The sequence below is a fragment of the Protopterus annectens genome, chromosome 2.part0, assembly GCF_019279795.1.
Source record: "Protopterus annectens isolate FY-2018-M chromosome 2.part0, PAN1.0, whole genome shotgun sequence".
In the NCBI taxonomy this organism is placed as follows: Eukaryota; Metazoa; Chordata; order Ceratodontiformes; family Protopteridae; genus Protopterus; species Protopterus annectens.
In genome coordinates, this window is record NC_056728.1 from 624,682,549 (window position 1) to 624,702,663 (window position 20,115).

A 20,115-nucleotide genomic window follows, 5' to 3' on the forward strand; every position below is an offset into this window, starting at 1 on the left:
TTGCAATTGCCTTTGCTGAGGGGTGTACTTATCCTGATCCTCCTTCTCCAATTCGCCAACAGTCTATGGAGTGGGAACAACTGCTTGATGAGTAGGATGAGTCTTTTTATTCCCACGAGAACATCAATGAGTCAGAAGGTGTGGATAGCGGCTAGAGTGGACCAGGTTTAAGAAGTTCTAGGAGGCTTATTGAAAAGGGTGGTAGTAATAGGGCTTGAAACTTCAACAAAGGGACAGTTGAGAGCTCAAATAATCCAAATTTCTAGCGTTTAGGAGCTCGCCCTAAATTGGTGGGCAATAATAGTAATAGGGAAAATAATAACTATTCCAGTAATCAGACTCAGTCAAAAAATGGCAAGGGCAAGAAAGATTGGAGAAGGAAGAACTATTAGGGTTGCTGGTAAGTGGAACGGACAACAACACCGTTATTGACCAATAAAATGCAAATTGTTTGGAGAACTTTGATGGTCCTATTAGACTAAACAATGTATCTTTGTGTCCATTTAATTTAGATGCAGTTCCAGTTGAAAGTTCTGGTATTTTTGATATATTTGGTGAAAATTTTGCATGTGGAACTGTTGAACTGGCTGATGAGGTCCACAACAGTGGAGCCTTGAATTACATTGTTGAAAATACTGTTTTTGAAGCTGGTGAAGCCTTGGTTAGTCTTTCTATTGAGTTTATGTACCCTTTGAATGCTTCTTTTTCTGATGTCCATAATAAAGTTGATAGTTCTGTTCCTGCATTGATCAAGAATTCTAATGAAGATTTTACAATCTATAATTATTCTTGTGAAAGTTGTTCGCCGGAACATGCGAATGTTTTAAGTAAAGGCCTATGCTTTATGCCCAGTAGGAATATTGATATAGCTGAAATGTTGATTGATCTCAAATTGTTCATTCTAAAATTAAATTTGTCATTATGGTTTAGTGGAGATACAAATACGTATGAATCAAATGTGGAGGGGCCAAAAAAAATCCAGTACCTTTAATCTCCCCTTAAACAACTGGCTTAGTGTGTTCAAACAATTGTGTGAGAATGACATACGTAGACTTTTTGCTGGGCATTTTCTCAGTGGAAGTGGTTTTAATAATGCTAATGGCAATAATAATGAAAATACAAGCACTGCCACTAATTTAAAATCTAAAGCAGCTAATCGTACTGCTAGTGAGGAGGATTTATTTATGGGGTTATGTAAGAACAAGAAAATTAGAGTCATGAAGCCTGACAAAGGCGGCAGGATTGTTATAATGGATACTGTGGATTATAATAGCAGACTGTATAGTTTATTGCTTGCTGACATAGTCAAGTTTTACGGAATGAATTGAATATAGCCTATTCTAAAATTAATGTAAGGCTGTATGATATGTTAATACAGGGCCATATTACCTCGTGTGTATAATTATTTAAGCAATGACAATCCTGTGGTAGCAGGGATATTTGGAATCCCTAAAATCCACAAGAATATCCAAAATCCGCCTTTGAGGCCAATTGTTGATGCTTGCAGAAGTAAGACTTTTTACATTGCAAAATATGTTGATAGCAAGTTAAAACCTTCTGTATGCAGAGTCAAACAAGTGTGTAGAGATTCGTGGGATTTTTTGGATAGACTTACTAGGATAAAATTTTCCCGTGATTCCCTACTGGTATCAATTGACGTACAGAATTTATTTTCTGTCATCCCTCACAGTGAAGAGCTAGATTGGTTGGAAACCATGCTTTTTAATGTGGAGATATTAGACTCTAATGATGTTAATACAATAGTAGCTCTCATGGAAATTGTGTTAACTAACAATTTTCTATACTTTGATGGGCAACTATTCAAACAGTTGACTGGTGTAGCAATGGGGGTGGCATGCGCCCCTAGTTTTGCAAATTTGATTATGGCATATTGGGAGCATCATTTTGTCTTTAATAGTCCCTTCAATCATTGCTTGGACTTTTATATCAGATTTTTGGATGGCATTCTTTTGAATTTGAGTTGGCTCAGAGGTTAGACTAGGTGAATTTTTGGTTTATATAAATTCTAGTACATCTTTTCTTAAGTTCACCCATTGGTCTAGTAAAGATTATGCCAACAATTGTTACATCTCTACTATCCACAGGAAAAGTACCTTCTCCAACTCTTATTTCCATTATGTGGTCAAGGGCCAACTTTTGAGGTTGGACTGCACGATAACTGATGACAGTATGTTCTATCAGGAGATTGATATCCTATTGGGCATGTTCTCTAAAAGGGGTTATCTGGGATAACTTCTTGTTAAAGTTAAAGAGGAAGTGTGTAATAAAAAGCAGATGTTTTTTTTTAAGCCATTACTCCCAAAACCTTGTGTACCCAAGGAGAGGGTTGGTCCCAATGGGCAGAGAGTTGAGGAAGTTGAATGTGTGGTTAGGGGTAATTTTGATCGTTCTTTGATAGTTACCTTTTCCCCTCAGGTTTATAAGGTGTTGGATGTAGTTAAAAATCACTGGATGATTCTGTCCAGTATTGACAGCATTAAAATGGGCTTGGGTGAACATTTCAAGATGGTGTTCTGAAAGGGGAGGTGTTTTAAGAATCTATTAGAAATGAGGCATGAAGAGGGGGGTGATATGAGATCTAGTGGTATGTTTAAGTGTAACCACTTTTCCCATTGTCAGCATATACTTGTCTGTGATTCTTTTTGCATTCAAAATTGGAAATTTACCATCAAAAGGCACTTTAATTATGACTCTAAGGGGGTGGTTTATTGTGCTTTATGTCAACAGTGTAATGCGTTTTACATTGGAAAAACTTTGTGTAGAATCAAAGAAAGAATATATGAGCATATTAATGATGTAGCTAAGGCAAAACTATCTAATGCATTATATTAACATATTAGTGAGAAAGTAGGGCACAATTTTAAATTTGTAGTGCTGGATTATGTTGTAAGGAACCCAAGAGGTTTGTTGATAGATGAACATTTAAGTAGGAAAGAATTACTATGGATTTTAAGGTTAAATGCATTACAATTTCCAGGGCTTAATGATTACTGTTCTATTTCTCCATTGCTCAAGCTCAAAAGTCTTCAAGGGTAATGGAAGGGACAGGGGTTTGTTGTACATAATATATAATATGATATTAATATGATATTAATATTTTTATACATTTGTATATGTTCAATAAGATATATATCTTTTGAATTCATTTTTGAAGTATTCTAGCTATTTAAAACATTTTTATATGTTTTTTACAGAATTTTTAACTTAATTGGTTCATGGTTTTTATTGGTTGGGTTTATCATATGGCTTGATGTCATGAGCTATTTAATGATGTTAATTACTATTTTTAACAATTCTCATGAAGTCTTTATTGAAAACGAAAGCGCTTGACTGTTGTACCTGGATTTTGGAATAAAGTCGTCCTTGTGTGCTGGAGACTTACCTTCTTTTTTGGTTCTGAGTTTTTGTGTACAACTGTTTGTACCTTACCCAAGATATCTGAACCGGCCGCCTTTCTGGGATTTACTTTCTGTAGCACTCTTTTTTACTTCCACTGGGGTAAGACTGAGTACTGCATCATATTGGTCTGTGTGTAACCTTTGCACAGTTGTGGTGTTCCTCTCCTCAAATCGTCCAAAAGAGGTATTCAGCCTGTCTAGGAAGTTTATAGTCTGTAATTTGCTGTACACCCTGCCACAACCATCTGGTATCCCTCATCTCCTTAAGGTGGTTTAGTGCCTTCCTCCCATATTCCCTCTTAACCTCTTTTATGTCTTTCTTCAGGTTTTCCCTTGCCACACTTAAGGCTTTCCTGTCATTTGCCCTTAATGCTGAATTTCGTGTCTTCAGAAGATCATAGACCTTACTTGTAAGCCATGGCTTTTGGCTAGCTGTTGGAATGATGCTTCTAATCTCTGTGACATCATCTATACAATGTATGATATAAGTCATCACTACTTCAGTGTATTCATCTAGGTTAATGTGCTGGTCTGTTGTAGTTGCCTCCTTGAAAATGCTTCCGTTAGTACACTCAAAACAATCCTAAAGAGTTGATAATGTTCCCTCAGGCCAAATCCTGATCTGTTTCACATTGGGTTTCTCCCTGACCAGAGCAGGTTTATAAGCAGGCATCAGCATAATTATTTATTTAACTTTTTCTTACTGGGAAAGTCCAACTTGGAACAAGCCAATTTTCAGTGGCGGCCCAGTGAAAAACACTCCAGATGCATGTCTTTGTAAAGTGGCAGGAAACTGGAGCACCCAGAGGAAACCCACATGAACACAGGAAGGACATGCAGACATGCAGACTCTGCACAGAAGGCACCCCCGCTGAGAATCAAAATAGAGAACCTCTTGCTGTGAGGCAACAATGCAAACTGCTGCACTACTGTGATGCCCAGCATTCAAGCCGCATCACAATTTGTGCCAAAGGCAGATATAACTGCCAAAGATGAGGGGTGGTTTACCTTGTCATTTGTGAATCATGTTCTTGTTTTCATGAAGGAAAAACAATAAGAAAACTTAATCGCAGAATATATGAACATATTCTAACAATAAGAAGCAAGGTTACAAATAACACACTGGCAAAATATTCTTTAATGTGTCCTTCATTCAAAATATTTAGGATTTTTTTTGTACTAGATGCCGTCAGTGTTAATGATTTAACAGGGGACTAAAAATTGTGTCTTGAATGCCACAAATCTATTTGGCAGATGAAGTTGAAGTCAGACAAGTACGCAGCCTTGAATGATAGTATTAATATTAAATGCTTCTTGCTAGCACAGACACTCTAAGAAGTATAGCACTGGATTAAAAACACCAAATTGATGTTCAACATTTGATTATTGCATTTTTAAGGAATTTCCATGTTTTTAGTTATCCATACAGAATTGGTTAAATTTTCAAATGCATAGTTTTCATTGGTTGTTCATATTAGTCACATGACTGTTTACTACAGTTTTTAAACTGGTGGTTAAAATTACACTTTAGATTCTGATGAAGTTCTGTTTTTAAATAATGAAAGCACTTGATCTATTAAACTGATTGTGAAACTTCTAACTGTGATGCGGTAGAACCTGTTTTGAAGTTTGTTGGTCATTTTGTTCTATGCCATTTCTTTTGGATTTCATTAGATAAAGAGATGTAATTAAATCAGCAATTATAATAACTGGAAGATTACAATAGAAAAGGAAAGAAAAGAGATCTATTGAAGAAGATTGGTTACATTAAGAGAAAGAAATTCAGAGATGGGAGACGTCTAATGAAATCAGAAGATAATAAAAAGAGATGGAAGGAATATACAGAAGAATTATATAAGAAAGGGCTTAACATCATTGATATTTATGATGACATGTTCTCTGATTTCAAGTGAGATAGTGCATTTAAATGGGCCCTAGAAAGCAAATGCCTTGTTAATAAGGCTGCAGGAATTGTTAGAATTACCAATAAATTGTTTAAAATCATGCAAAATGATGCTATTACAGGGCTGTTTGAAATTTGCCAGCAAATGCAGGAAACATGACAGTGGCCAGTAGACTAGAAGAGGTCATCTTACATTCTAATCCCAAAAAGGGCAATGCTAGACAGTGCTCAAATAATCAGGCAATTACACTTGTTTGATGTGCTAGCAAGGTAACAATCATGATCCTGTAAGCTACAGACTCTTGCAACATATGGACTGAACTACCAGATGTGCAAGCTATTTTCTTAGAAGGGACAGTGGAAGCACAGATAAAATTAACATTCACTGGATAATGGAGAAAGGAAGGGAGTTCTAGAAGAATATTTATTTTTACTTTATTAACTTCTCTACTTCTGAAGCAAAGGATACTATGTGGACCATAACAAACTTTGTCAAGTGTGTGATATCACTCCTCTGGGCTAGTGATCAAGGATACTCAATCCTCACCACTGACACCAGTGGGGAACATTGAGTGAGAAAAAATAGATACAGTATTTTCAAATGCAGCTCACTGCACCAACTACAATTTCCCTTAAGAGCACACAGGGAATACACACTCCAGTCCTGTGGCTGGGCTTTCTGTCCAGGCCCCAAATAAGACTCCTCAATGACACAGCTATAGAGTTGAGTCCTTATCCAGGCATTCCAAGCCAAGTTCTCTACCACCCTCTCTGTGAAATCAGTGCTCTCAGTGTCCCTGTTCAAAGTAGCTGACACACATACAGTCAGCTTACCTGCTTTGCCACCTCCACCCAGACTATAAGGTAGATACACTGCCACCAGAACACCCAAAGGCAACTACTCTAATGCTCTTACCAGGGTACACAAATGCTCTTACCAGGGTGCCCAATTACTCTCAGTAAAATTAATACTTATAAAAATGGTACAATTTGACCAAGCATCAAGACCTTCAGGAATGTAGAGTCACAATGCCACTAAATAAATGCAGTTACTATCAAAGGTTAAATATTTCCTAAAAAAACAGTCACAATGAAAGGTATAGATATATTTAATAAAAAAATAAAACAGAAAAGATGAAAATACTGAATATCTATTTACAAGAAACACCAGAGTTTCAATTCACAGGAAATGTAAAAAGCAACAGAGATGGAAAGACTCAGACAGATACAGAAAAACAATATTCAGCTAATCTCCCTACATTTTCCTAACTGACTGAAGAATTACTGTTCCTTAGTTACTTACTAAAGGAAGTAAAGATAAACGTGGATGAGTGTGTCTTTTCAGGTCCCCAAAAGCAGAGTGCATCTATCACATCTCCCAATAGTATTCAAATACAGTTTCAATGCTAGCTACAGAATAACATCACATCTGATCATCTGACTCTGTGATTCCAGCACTGCCCCCTCACTAGCAACTGAGCCAGGATTTGGTACAGATGTGTCACAATACCAACACAGAACTCTGCTAAGGCTTAATATAGCATCTGGAAGCTATAAAACAATTCCAGTACTTCCACACGTCTTGCAGAAAGGCTTTTCACAGACATTGCATCTCTGGCTGCATTCAGACCTGTGAGATAAACTCTTTATGGCCTAAACCAAGCCATTTGATTTCAGGCTATTTTTCTAAAGGTTAGCTGGACTGAACATAACCCCTTCCCTTCCAGCATCAACTGTTAAAATATATACATTTAATCAGTTATAACATTACCATGTGACATACATGTATGTTTCATTTCTGTCCAACAGGACCCACTATTGATACATTTTAACATAATCAACTTTGCAAATACATTTTAACACAAGCATCTATACAAATCAGTGTGATGTTCAAATGACATATAATTATTTACAAAATCCAGCTAGCTATGCTGGCATCTGTTTCACATGCACTGCCCTACTCCCTCTAGCACAGCTGGCACTACCTCACATCATCATACAGCATCTGGAAGCTATAAAACAATTCCAATACTTCCACACTTCTTGTAGAAAGGCTTTTCACAGACATTGCATCTCTGGCTTTATTCGGACCTGTGAAATAAAATCTTTATGGCTTAAACCAAGCCATTTAATTTCAGGCTATTTTGCTTAAGGTTAGCTGTACTGAGCATAACCACTTCCCTTCCAGCATCAACTGTTAAAATACATACATCTAATCAGTTACAACATTACAATGTGACACACACGCATGTTTCTTTTCTGTCCAGCAGGACCCACTGTTGATACATTTTAACAAAATCAACTTTGCAAATACATTTTAACACAAGCATCTATACAAATCAGTTTGATGTTCAAATGACATATAATTATTTACAAAACTCCAGCTAGCTATGCTGGTATCTGTTTCACATGCACTGCCCTACTCCCTCTAGCACAGATGGCACTACCTCACATCATCATAAAGTGTTAGAGAAATGGGGATACTAGGTCATCCTATCTGACTCCCAGAGAATCTGTGTGCAGAACAAGAAGAAATAGTTAGAGCCAAATGTGGCATAACTGGTTCAAGACTGGGAAAAGAGTAAACAAGACCATTTGCTGTTACCCTTCTTATTCAAGTTAGATGCTGAATATGTTGTACAAAATGTTGGGTTAGATGAATCAGATTCTGGAATCAATATTGCTGGAAGAAATATTAACAACCTTAGATATATGGATGACCCAACTATAAGAACTGAAAGTGAGAAAGAATTTAAGAGCCTGTTGATAAAGGTGAAAGAAGAAAGTAAAAAAAAAAAACTGATTTGTTGTTCAACATAAAAAAATACATGTCATCTAGGGCTGTCAATTCTTTGCAAATAGAGAAGAAGATGAGGCAGTGACAACTCTTTTACTGGGCTTAAATCTGGATAAGATTTTAAAGAGCAAAGATTGTCAGCAAAGTCCCATTTACACAAAACAATGTTTTTTACAGTAATAACATACAGCTGTGTCAGCTGGATTATAAGTATGGTTGTGCATTAGAAAATTGATTCTTTTGACCCTGGGATTGGAGAACACTTCTGATAATTCCATGCACTGGAAAACCTGATAGTAAAATTAAAACTCAAATACCATAGCCGCATAATGCAATGACATGATTCACTACTAAACACCCTTATGCTAGGAAAGATCGAAGGTAAAAGAAGAAGCGGCAGCAACGACCAAGTTGGATGGACACCATAACTAAAATAGTGTCCCTGATTATAGCTTGCTGTAGAACCCTGTTCATGTCTACAGATGATCATGTTAGATTCCTGGAAATTTTAGATGAAATTCCTATAAGCAATAACTTTGTAATCCTAGGTTTCTTTAACTACCTGGATTATGCCTAGAGATTTCTGGATTTGATAAACAGAATTCCTTGGACAAAATAGTTAGCAAGCCCACTTAGTCATAAAACATTCTGGGTATGGTCCTCACTAATTTTGCCACTACTTGTTCCATTCCCTGTCTGTCTTTCTTAGATTACATTGAACCATAAATTTGTAACATTTACTCTCAAAACCACCATGAGTCCTTAACCAATATTTTCACATTTATAGGTTTCAAAAGGGGGAAAGTTATACAATTAAATGATGAACTCTCTAAAATTACCCATGACATTGACACTGCCACAGCATCCAACTTCACTAAAGAGTTTTATTACACTTGCACAAATGCATAGATCTATCCCTCTTCACTAGAGCCACATACAGATGAATTTAAAAACATAGCACTTTGGTGGTATAAACAAACTTTATAACAAGAAAGAAAAGTGCCTTAAACTATATGTAAGGCAAGAGCTCCTCAAAAGGAGGGCACTATAAAAAATATTACCAAAAAATGAAAAGCACTATAAGGTTGAGCATCACATGAATGGAGATACATTTTTAAAGCAAAGGATAACCTACAAATCCTTTTTTAGGTATGTTACAAACTACGTAATAACAGACAGCATTGTTCTGAACTTCACCTTAACAGGACCCCTCCATTTTGACCCAAATGTCATTACAGATATACTAGGAAAAAAGTTATCTGTAAACTTCACTCATGAAGCACATTTTCCAACACCATGCTTCTCAGATTCCATCACTCCCTATCGTTACTAAAGAACATGCCCTTAAGGTGTTATCTAAAACCAAATCACTTCCTCCATAGGTTCTGATAACATGCATGTTGTGCTTGTTAAACACCATCAAATAGCTCCTCACTGAAAGTCACCTTAAATTGCATAACCTAAGCCAAGCTTAGACTATCTACATGAATATTCACATGCTGCTGTTGTGTTGCCCATCCACAAGGGCGCCCTAACATTGACCTTGGGAATTACAAACCAATCAGTTTTACAAATCTGATCTGTAAAGAAATAGAGCATATTACAACAGTCCCATTAATTATGATCATCAGTACCTCACCAAGAGGATCAAGGGGCTCAAACAGATGCCCTATGCAGTTAGGCTAAAGAAACTCCAGCTCTACTCAGTTGCTTACCGCCTACTCAGAGGCGATCTGTGCCTGACGTATAAAGCCATGTCCAAACCAGAATTAATGGACATGCTCCACCTCAGGAAATCCAAATCCCTTAGAGCTACACGCTCCAGGGACTTAAACCTCAGCACAGAAATAAATAGGACATGCTGGAGGGACAGATTCATATCCCAGAGGCTCCCCTCACTCTGGAACAAAATCCTAATCCATGTTAGGCAGAGCCCCCTCAATGACCCTCTTCAAGAGAAATCTTGACGAGTGGATGGGAGATCATAGGTTTACCCCTGGGATCTCTTCTGTGTCCCTACTACACAGAGGCACAGTAAACTAACCTTATCTTCTGTGACCTACTATACAGAGGCACATTCAACTAATCTAAAAGGGTGGCAAAAGCCAAACACACTCTGGCTAGGCTTATAAATGCCCTAGGGCAGATAGCCTAGTATCAACCTATGAACCTATGAATCTATGATATTAAAAAAAATCTCATTAAGCTTAACCTCTAACAAGCTGGCTTCATTAAAAGGAGATCATTTCTGTTAAACCTTGTTAATTTCTTTGGCTTGGTTACATAAGTTGTCAACAGTGGTCATGCTGTTCACACAGCATGTCATGATCTAAATAAAGCATTTGACATCATACCCATTGACAAAATTGTAAGGAAACGATCATCTGTAAACAAAGATCCTTATGTTAGAAGACGGTTTGCCAGCTGGCTGAAAGAGAGAACCTACATAGTCCATGTGGCAAATGCCTCTCAAAGTAGTGGTAAGGCAACCAGTGGAGTCCTACAGGAGTCTGTATTGGGTCATTTTCTGGTGGGCATCTACTTCTCTGATCTCAAAAATGGTAAGCTGGTCATCTGGGTAACTAACCAGATTTGTGGATAACTGCAAATTGGAAGTAAATGTTAAAACCCTTTCAGATATCTGCACCCTTCAGAAAAAGCTTACTTTAGTTAATTCCTGGCATATGGAAAATGAGATTAAACTGAATGCTAAAAACTGTAGTTTATTTCTTTCAGAAAACAAAATCTATCTACAACATACTATACAGATAACATCGCCTTACAAAATGAAAAGTTAGTGACCTGTGCACTTGAGTTGACAGTTCCCTTTTCTTTGATCATCATGTGATAACTTAGCACAACCAGTAGCTAAAGATCTTTTGACTAGATCCATAGATGTTATTGTTCTCCTGTATTCAGCACTGATCAGACCTATTATAGAGTGTACTGTTCTATTTGGTATCCTCTCACAAGACAGTTCAACAAATTCAAACTTAAAAAGCCCCAGAGGTTCCTAACAAAAAAGTATCTAGTCTTAAGAACCTTAGTTATCAGTGGAGAGTGAAATGTCCTGACCCTATAGTCTCTCTCCTATAGACTCCTAAAGGGTGATCTTTGCTACACTTACCATAATATTAAAGATCCAGTGGTTCTTGACCTCTTATCTCTCAGTAAGAAAAACAGGTCAGCTAAGACTAGGCACCTGAACTTTAGATAAAATACAATGAAGAGACAAGTTCATCCCCCAGTATTTTTCATTTTCTGGAATAAACTTCAATTACAAGTTAAATAACGTGGCTCCAAATATTCTTTCTTATTAAACCTGGATTACTGAATGAGTGCTCTGAAGTTTATCCAGGGAATAACTGGCCTTCTTGAAAAGATAGGTTAACCCTGAGGGTGGGTATTGGCAATGCATACATAGCTGTTAGACTAACATTGAAGCTCCTACGAATGAATAGGATTTTTAGTATATCCTTTTTTGACTTGGTTAGTCCCACTAGGCTAGTAGGCTCTTTGCAGGGGAGACCCAAGGTGGTATTTATACTAGTAAATCATAAAAAGGCTCTCAGAAGTCACTCAGTCAGGATTTATTGTCCACAAACAACAAAAAACAAATAGACGACAATGGTTGAAAAAACGGTGCAAAATAGTACTAAGCGCTTTCACCCTCTAAAACATAAGGTCATCCTCAGAGTGGTATTTATACTAGTAGGGGAAATTTGACCATGGCATCAAGGGACTTTCCCTACTGTTATGAATAAGTGCCATGTTATCTTTTGTATCCAACTGAGCTACCACCAACTCAAGTAGATGGGACCTTGGTTTAATGTCTCATCTGAAGGACAATGCACTCAAGAGTGCAGCAACCCCTTTATGCTACACTGCAGTGTCAAGAATCAATCTACCTGGTGTAGAAATAGAACCCATAATCTTCTCCACCAAATGTGAGTGTGCTACCTGTTGTGACATTGACACTGCTATAATTTGTAAGAACTTAGAGAAGCAGTTATTTGTCAATCAGGCCCAGCATGCATTGTTAACATCTTCAAGGTCACAAAAGTCTAAATGAATAACCTACAACATCCTATGTAACATGTTGTTATAAATTAAGTTACTTGCAAAAATCCAGAAAATAAAAAACAATAATTTCATTCCTGTATTATATGACAAGTAGGTGACTAACTTCCAAAGAGTGGGCTGTATTGATAAAATGTCTTCTCATTCTGCTAGAGGGGCAAAAAAATAGTAAACGTCATGGAAAAAACTTTGTACATTGGAGGTCCATTATATTTACCTTTTAGACAGATATTCTGTCACAGTACTGCCCAGTTCAGTAATATCTCACAAAATGAAAGGCATGGCAACATCTGTAATATGCATTACGAGAATGGTAGCATTTAATATCTCTTCATTGCATGAAAGTAAAAATTTCAGAAATGCCATGTTGTTCCATTGACAGAAAACATAAAGACACTGGAACACAGATGTGATGTAATACCTTTTATTGGACCAACAATGATGTGAACTTTTTATTTGGCATGATCCCTTTCTCAGAAGGTATTAAGTCAATTATGACAAATGCAGTGATTAAATATCCACTCATGCCTAGAAAGGTAAATACATCATTTGTTTCCAACTGGCTAAAAACAGTAACATGAAAAATGCAATTTGACTTTACACCTCAGAGGCAGAACATTGTGTGTGTGTGTGTGTGTGTGTGTGTGTGTGTGTGTGTGTATGTGTGTGTGTGTGTGTGTGTGTGTGTGTGTGTTTAAGACAGAGAGAGAGAGAGACAGATTCTGTGAGGCTGGAACTGTGAAAGACAAGGTCATTCCCCATTATAAAAATCAAAGTTTTTCACATTACACTGGAGTCGATGCTCATTTAGCTGAGAAGATAATAACTCAGAGAGACTGCTCTGGCATTTAATTAGACAATAAATCAGAAAAAAGAGACATCCCAGTGAAGGAAAACAAGAAGTTATAAATGCTAATTTGTTAAGTCTGTCTAAACAAGCAGTCTTTGTGACATAGATGTTTTGGTTAATAGAAAATATGAATTTGCATTTATCGGTAAATTTATAATATCAATATAATAATTAAGTTATATTATATGCATGATATTACCCATATAATTCAAGCTCAGTCATGTTTACACCTTTTGCAAGTTGAGACATTTTGAGGTAACAGTTATATGTTATCTAAGTATTAGGTAGTTGCTACAGTCCCCCAGGATCCCAAGTGTTACCATGCTGGCTAGAGATGGAGATAGATTTCACTGTGATTCCCCATTTTACAGAAGGTACAAGTGTGCAAGCTTGTGTATGAATAGTAGATATGATAGGACAGTCAGAGTAGTGCTGACAGACAGACATAGTGCTTGAGAAGTGGCTAATAACAGTTCAGATAACTTAGTATAAACAGAACAGATAGCTTTGTATACGTAATATAGCTGGCTAGAGGTAGCTGAATCTAGCTTTGTTTGTATAACCTGAGCACTAATCCAGGCATTCTTTAAAGTATTCAATTGTATTTATTACTGCTTGGTAGTAACTTGATTAAAGTGTAGCTATCATTCTAAGTCTTTGGATTAAGCACTTGGGCTTCAGACCAGTTGTTTTACATTAGGAAGGTTTGTGGCCTGCACTGTGGTGGCAGGACAGGTAGCTTACATCCTTCTAAGTTGGGAACTGCTGATTGAGGGCTCAGTGTCTGTTATTCTAAATGTGTATTAATTCTGGTTTAAGCACTTGGGCTTCACGCCATTTGTTTTACATTAAGAAGGTTTGTGGTCTGCACTGTAGTGGCAGAACAGGTAGCTTACATCCTTCTAAGTTGGGAACTGCTGATTGAGGGCTCAATGTCTGTTATTCTAAAAGTGTATTAATTCTGGTTTAAGCACTTGGGCTTCAGGCCAGTTATTTTACATTAAAAGGGTTCATGGTCTGCACTCTTGTGGGAGGAGAGGCTGGACTCTGCCCTTCTGAGCTGGGAATTTCTGGTTAAACGCTTCTAGTGCCTGCATATTTGAACTGCTTCTTACTGAAATGGGTACACCTTGTTTGCTGTAGCATAGACTAGATCCAGACCTGCTGAATCTAGCTTTGTTTGTATAACTTGAGCACTAATCCAGGCATTCTTTAAAGTATTCAATGGTATTTATTACTGCTTGGTAGTAACTTGATTAAAGTGTAGCTATCATTCTAAGTCTTTTGGATTAAGCACTTGGGCTTCAGACCAGTTGTTTTACATTAGGAGGGTTTGTGGCCTGCACTGTGGTGGCAGGACAGGTAGCTTACATCCTTCTAAGTTGTGAACTGCTGATTGAGGGCTCAGTGTCTGTTATTCTAAAAGTGTATTAGTTCTGGTTTAAGCACTTGGGCTTCAGGCCAGTTATTTTACATTAAGAAGGTTCGTGGTCTGCACTCTTGTGGGAGGAGAGGCTGGACTCTGCCCTTCTGAGATGGGAATTTCTGGTTAAAGGCTTATAGTGCCTGCATATTTGAACTGTTTCTTACTGAAATTGGTGCACCTTGTTTGCTGTAGCATAGACTAGATCCAGGCCTGCTGAATCCAGCTTTATTTGTATGCTGCTTGTCTGTTTGCTTGTTATTTCCCTGAAACGCTAATTCCACCTAAAACGCGGCTTTTCAGCGCTTCTGTGGATCCCTAGTGATATCTGCATTGCTTAGTGTACTTATTTCCTTGTTTCACTTGAAAGAAAGTTACTGTTTGTCGTTTTTGCATTTAAGTTACCTGAAACACATTGCATTTAAGTAACCTGGCACTTGCTCACTAAAGTAATTATATAAGTCAGCACTAAAATATTAAAAGCACTACACCCTCACAAACTCCCCTTGAGTACCTCGTTCCCCATTGGCCCTTTTTTCAATTATAAAGGAATTCCCAATACTATTCTAGCATGTCCAAAGGTCAGTTGTCAATCTCCTCTCTGGTCCAGCTGGTGAATCTGGGAATCTTGAGGCAATGTTACAACTGCCTCATGTACACAGACAACCCTCTCCTCCTCCCAACAAATTCCAACACATGTGAGAGCTGCAACCATATAGCCATACTGGAGGCTAAGCTCTCTCAACTCAGTACTGGCGAAACCAGTCAGGAGGAGAAGGAAACCATACTCACTACAATTCCAGTCTCACATAGACCTACCACGACAGCAAACCAAACACATAAACACACAAAAACATACTCGGAGGCTCTAAATAAAAATCTGCTAAGCAGCAGGGACCTCCAAAGCAGACACCCCCAAGCAACCGCTACCCCAAAACAAAACACGTGCAACACATAGCTCACAAAGCCAGTGTGCCGAACAGTCACAGCCCTTAAGGCTAAACAACACACCTGATACACTTGTAATAGGTGACTCTATCGTCAGGCACACTGACGTCCCGCTCACCAGGCTGAACAAGGAGAAGGTCACGGTGAGCTGCTTGTCGGGCGCTAGGATCCGTCACATAACACAAGCACTCAGGTCACTCCAAGGCAAGTACAAATATGACTCAGTCATTCTCCATGCTGGTGTGAATGACCTGAGACGTACTTCCCTGGACTACATGAAAAGAGACATAGAGGAGTTCCCTGAGCATGTAGTCCAGGCCGGTATGACCCTGACCTTGAGCAGCATCTTACCCTCACCAAGAATGATGCCACAATATGAAGACAAGATGATCAATTTCAACAATTGGCTTAAGTATTGGTGTCATTCAAAGGGGATCCAATGTCTGTCAGCCTGGGATGACATGCTCGACAAGCCACGATGCTTGGCTAGGAACGGCTTGCACCTGTCACCCCTAGGCTTTCGGATATTGGCAAAGGCTCTTGCTACCCCCATAGTGCCTTGTTTAGGCAAGGCTCAAAAGACAAACCCACCTCCATAGGTATCACAAGGGATAAGAAACTAAGAGTAATGCTACTCAATGCCAGAAGTCTAAACCTCAAGATACATGCACTCGAAACTCTCCTTAGCATGGAGAACATCGATATCTGTGCAGTAACAGAAACCTGGTTCAAGGCTCCCGAGAGCACCCCAGCACTACCAGGTTATACCTCATACCATGCTTTTCGGCCCCAAAACTTGGACTGTACCACAAAAGGAGGGGGAGTATCAATATTCGTCAAAGATACCCACACCTCCAGGTTGATGGCACAACACGAAGCATCAGAGACTATCCATGTGCAACTAACAGTGGGTAAAACTGCCTTCCAGTTTATAGCCTGCTACAGACCACCCTCCCAAACCCAGGAACCCCACTCGGCCTTCCTGAGAACACTGGAAAATATGAAGGTCTCTCCAAACACCATTATATTGGGCGACTTCAACTACCCAAACATAGACTGGGAGCATTACTCTAGCTCCAACACCCTAGCCCAAAGGTTCCTAGAATTTATAAACTCAAATGCTATGGAACAACTTGTTACCACTCCCACAAGAGGGGAAAACATACTGGACCTGATCATCACCAACAAGGGGACTCTATGCTCCAGACCAGAAGTGTATCCCTCACTGGTAAGATCAGACCATAAACTAATCTCACTGGATATTCACATCCCGACTCCACCCCCTGCCCTGAAAACCACAGTGAAAAACTTCTCTAAAGCAAATTTCACACTCCTCAAAACTGAGGTGGAATCCTTCAAAGCCCCCGGGCCTGTGGAAAATAAGGCCCAAAACACAGAATCCTTTATAAACGCATTCTATGAATACCTTCAGGAATGCATGGATCATGCAATCCCAAATAAAACCAAGACCCAATCCTCCAAAGGCAGACATCATGTCTGGTGGACCCCAGCCATAAACAAACTATACAATAGAAGGAGGAAGCTACTACATGATAGATCAAAATCCCAAAAAGGGAAGGCATCTCTGATCAGTATTAGCAAAAAACTACGGGCACTCATAAAATCGTCTAAGGTCAGCTTCGAGAGAAAAATTGCACAGGACACTAAGGATAATCACAAGGCTTTCTTTAGTTATGTTAGGAACCTGGGTGGGAATTCCCAGACATGCTCAGAATTAGTCCAAAATGACAAAAAATACACTGAACCCACAGACATTGCTAACATCCTAGCTGACAGGTTCAGCGCAAACTCCCCCCCTCCCCACCAAAAGGGCAAATATTTATCCCAGCAGAGTGCTGCACCCCTGACATCTGAGATGCTCAGGTAAGAGCTGCCCTCTCCAAAGCAAAAAAAACACAGCATCAATGGGACCAGGCAGTGTCCCAGGCTGCGTCCTACATGAACTCCAAGAAGAGCTAAACCCAAACATAAAACTACTGTTCAATCTCAGCCTTACTACAGGATATGTACCCAAAGAGTGGCGTACAGCAACAGTGGTCCCTCTCCACAAAGGTGGTGCCACAACGGATCCTGGAAACTATCGCCCCATAAGCCTGACTAGCTTGGTCTGCAAAGCTATGGAAAGGATCATCATGGACCTCATAAATAAAGATATTGGGGACCTACAGACACTGGATCCTACCCAGTTCGGCTTTGTTAAGGGCAGAGCCTGCCTCTTAAACCTGGTTGATTTCTTTGAAACAGTCACCAAGGCCATTGACGAGGGAAAGGTGGTCCACACAGCCTACCTGGACCTCGCAAAAGCCTTCGATACAATACCCCACTCAGGCATTATAGATAAGCTCACCAGCTTAAATATAAACCCCTATGTCACTAGATGGGTTGCAAACTGGCTCAAGGACAGAACCCACATGGTTAGAATTGCGGGAGCCATGTCAGACTCCAAACCAGTTACAAGTGGCGTCCCACAAGGCTCAGTCCTGGGACATCTCTTGTTCAGTATATATTTCTCAGAGGTACAGGCCAACATGGAAGGACTGTGGCTGACTAAGTTCGCAGATGACTGCAAACTGGGCGCCATAATCGACTCTCCAGCCGACACAAGCATCCTCCAAAAGGGCCTCATAGAAACAGACAACTGGTGCCAGAGCCATGGCCTCAAGCTAAATGCCAAAAAGTGTATAGTCATCCTCTTTGGCAAAAACAAAGTGCCCACAAATTACCACATAGGTGGTAATCCATTAAGTACAGAAGAAGTAATTAGGGACCTAGGGACCCAAATTGATAGCAATCTCTCATTTGACAACCACGTGGCCAAAGTGGTTAGAAAAACATTTTATATAGCCCACCTAATCATGAAGGGATTCACATGTAGATCAGGGGAGGTCATCGTGCCTCTTAACTCATCCCTCATCAGGCCCATAATTGAGTACAATGCCCCTTTCGGGATGTACCTTACCAGACACCTGCAGCAACTGGAAAGACCCCAAAAGTACCTCACCAAGAGGATCATAGGGCTCAAACAGATGCCATATGCTGCCTGGTTAAAGAAACTCCAGCTCTACTCAGTGGCATACCGCCTGCTCAGAGGCGATCTGTGCCTGACGTATAAAGCCATGTGCAACCCGGAATTAATGGACATGCTGCACCTCAGAAAATCCAAATCCCATCGAGCTACGCGCTCGAGAGACTTGAACCTCAGCAGTGAAATAAATAGGACATGCTGGAGGGACAGATTCATAACCCAGAGGCCCCCTTCACTCTGGAATAAAATCCCAGTCCAGGTTAGGCAGAGTCCCTCAATGACTCTCTTCAAGAGGAATCTTGATGAGTGGATGGGAGATCGTAGGTTTACCCCGGGTATCACTTCTGTGTCACTGTTAGACAGAGGCACAGTATACTAACCTCGAAAAAGGGCATAGCAAAATTAATTTAAAATGGGTGGCGAAAGCCAAACACACTCTAGCTAGGCTTATAAATGCCCTAGGGCAGATAGCCTAGTATGAACCTATGAACCTATGAAATATAGAATAATAAAACAACAGTGTAGGTAACTTATTTTGATGCAAATCAGGTAATTTAGTTCCCAAACAGAATAAATAACTTATGTTAAACACAGAGGATGTACTTTGTTCAAATAAAGTGCAGTGTGGATAATTTATTTTAATAAATAATACATAGTTTAGTTTCCAAACACAGGGCCATACACACTGTATGACACAGCATCATTAACAAGAATATTTAGGCAAATACTTTACCAGAGCATTTCAATAAATCAACTTAGATACCACTAAAATTGAAGAATACTGCAATGAGAAGGTTTGGGTGCCACAATACAATAGGAGTAGCATATTATTGTACAGCATTGCACAATATATAAATCACCAGAAACATAATTTTGCCAAAATATTCAATAAAGAGACTTGAATACCACAATAAAAAACCAGAATATTAAAATCAGAATTTTCAAGTACCACAATAAACAGGAATGATATATTAGACAGTTTAGGGGGTAGGGAGACAAAGCAGAAGATAGGCTTAGGTGGTAAGGAAACACAAGTACAATTATACTGGTGATCCACAGTCAGTGGTTGTAACCCAGCACAAGCCAGTACAACCAAACATGCCATAATGTAAGGTTTATTACTATGGACACTGTATAGAACAGAGCACTTTACAACAGCTCACACTGACCACTACTTAGTGCAGCTTTGCACAGCACTGTGGCACTTCCCAGCTGTTGTGGGTCTAGCAGCAAGATAAAATACAGATAAGCAGGTTAAATCCAGTAAGAGTATTATGCAAGGTTGGACCAGCTCTGCAAAATACAGTGCAAGTGTTCCAAAGACCAAATTACCACCATAACAGCTACAAACAAATGCAATCTGAGGGTCATGCTGCTCAATGCTAGAAGTCTAAATCTCAAAATGCACTCACTTGAAGTACTCCTTAAAATGGACAACATCGACATTTGTGCAGTAACACAGACCTGATTCAAGGCAGCAGAAAGCACCCCTGCACTACCAGGCTATAACTCATTCCACACCTTTCAGCCCCAGAACTTGGACCGAAGCTCCAAAGGCAGTGGTGTCTCCATATTCATAAAGGATATGCACATCTCCAGACTGCTAGCCCAGCATAATGCATCAGAGATACTTCAGATGCAGCTAACAC

General features: G+C 39.2%; 1 protein-coding gene across 1 annotated transcript in view; it reads left to right on the plus strand.

The window, feature by feature from the left end:
- The first annotated feature begins 351 nt into the window (after positions 1-351).
- Positions 352-20,115, plus strand: part of LOC122792765 (signal-transducing adaptor protein 1-like) — a 575,382-nt gene continuing 555,618 nt past the window's right edge. The window contains exons 1-3 of the mRNA XM_044060337.1: positions 352-400; positions 513-661; positions 7,942-8,094. Of these exons, the coding sequence (XP_043916272.1) occupies positions 352-400; positions 513-661; positions 7,942-8,094 (351 nt within the window). The remainder of the gene's footprint in view (positions 401-512; positions 662-7,941; positions 8,095-20,115) is intronic.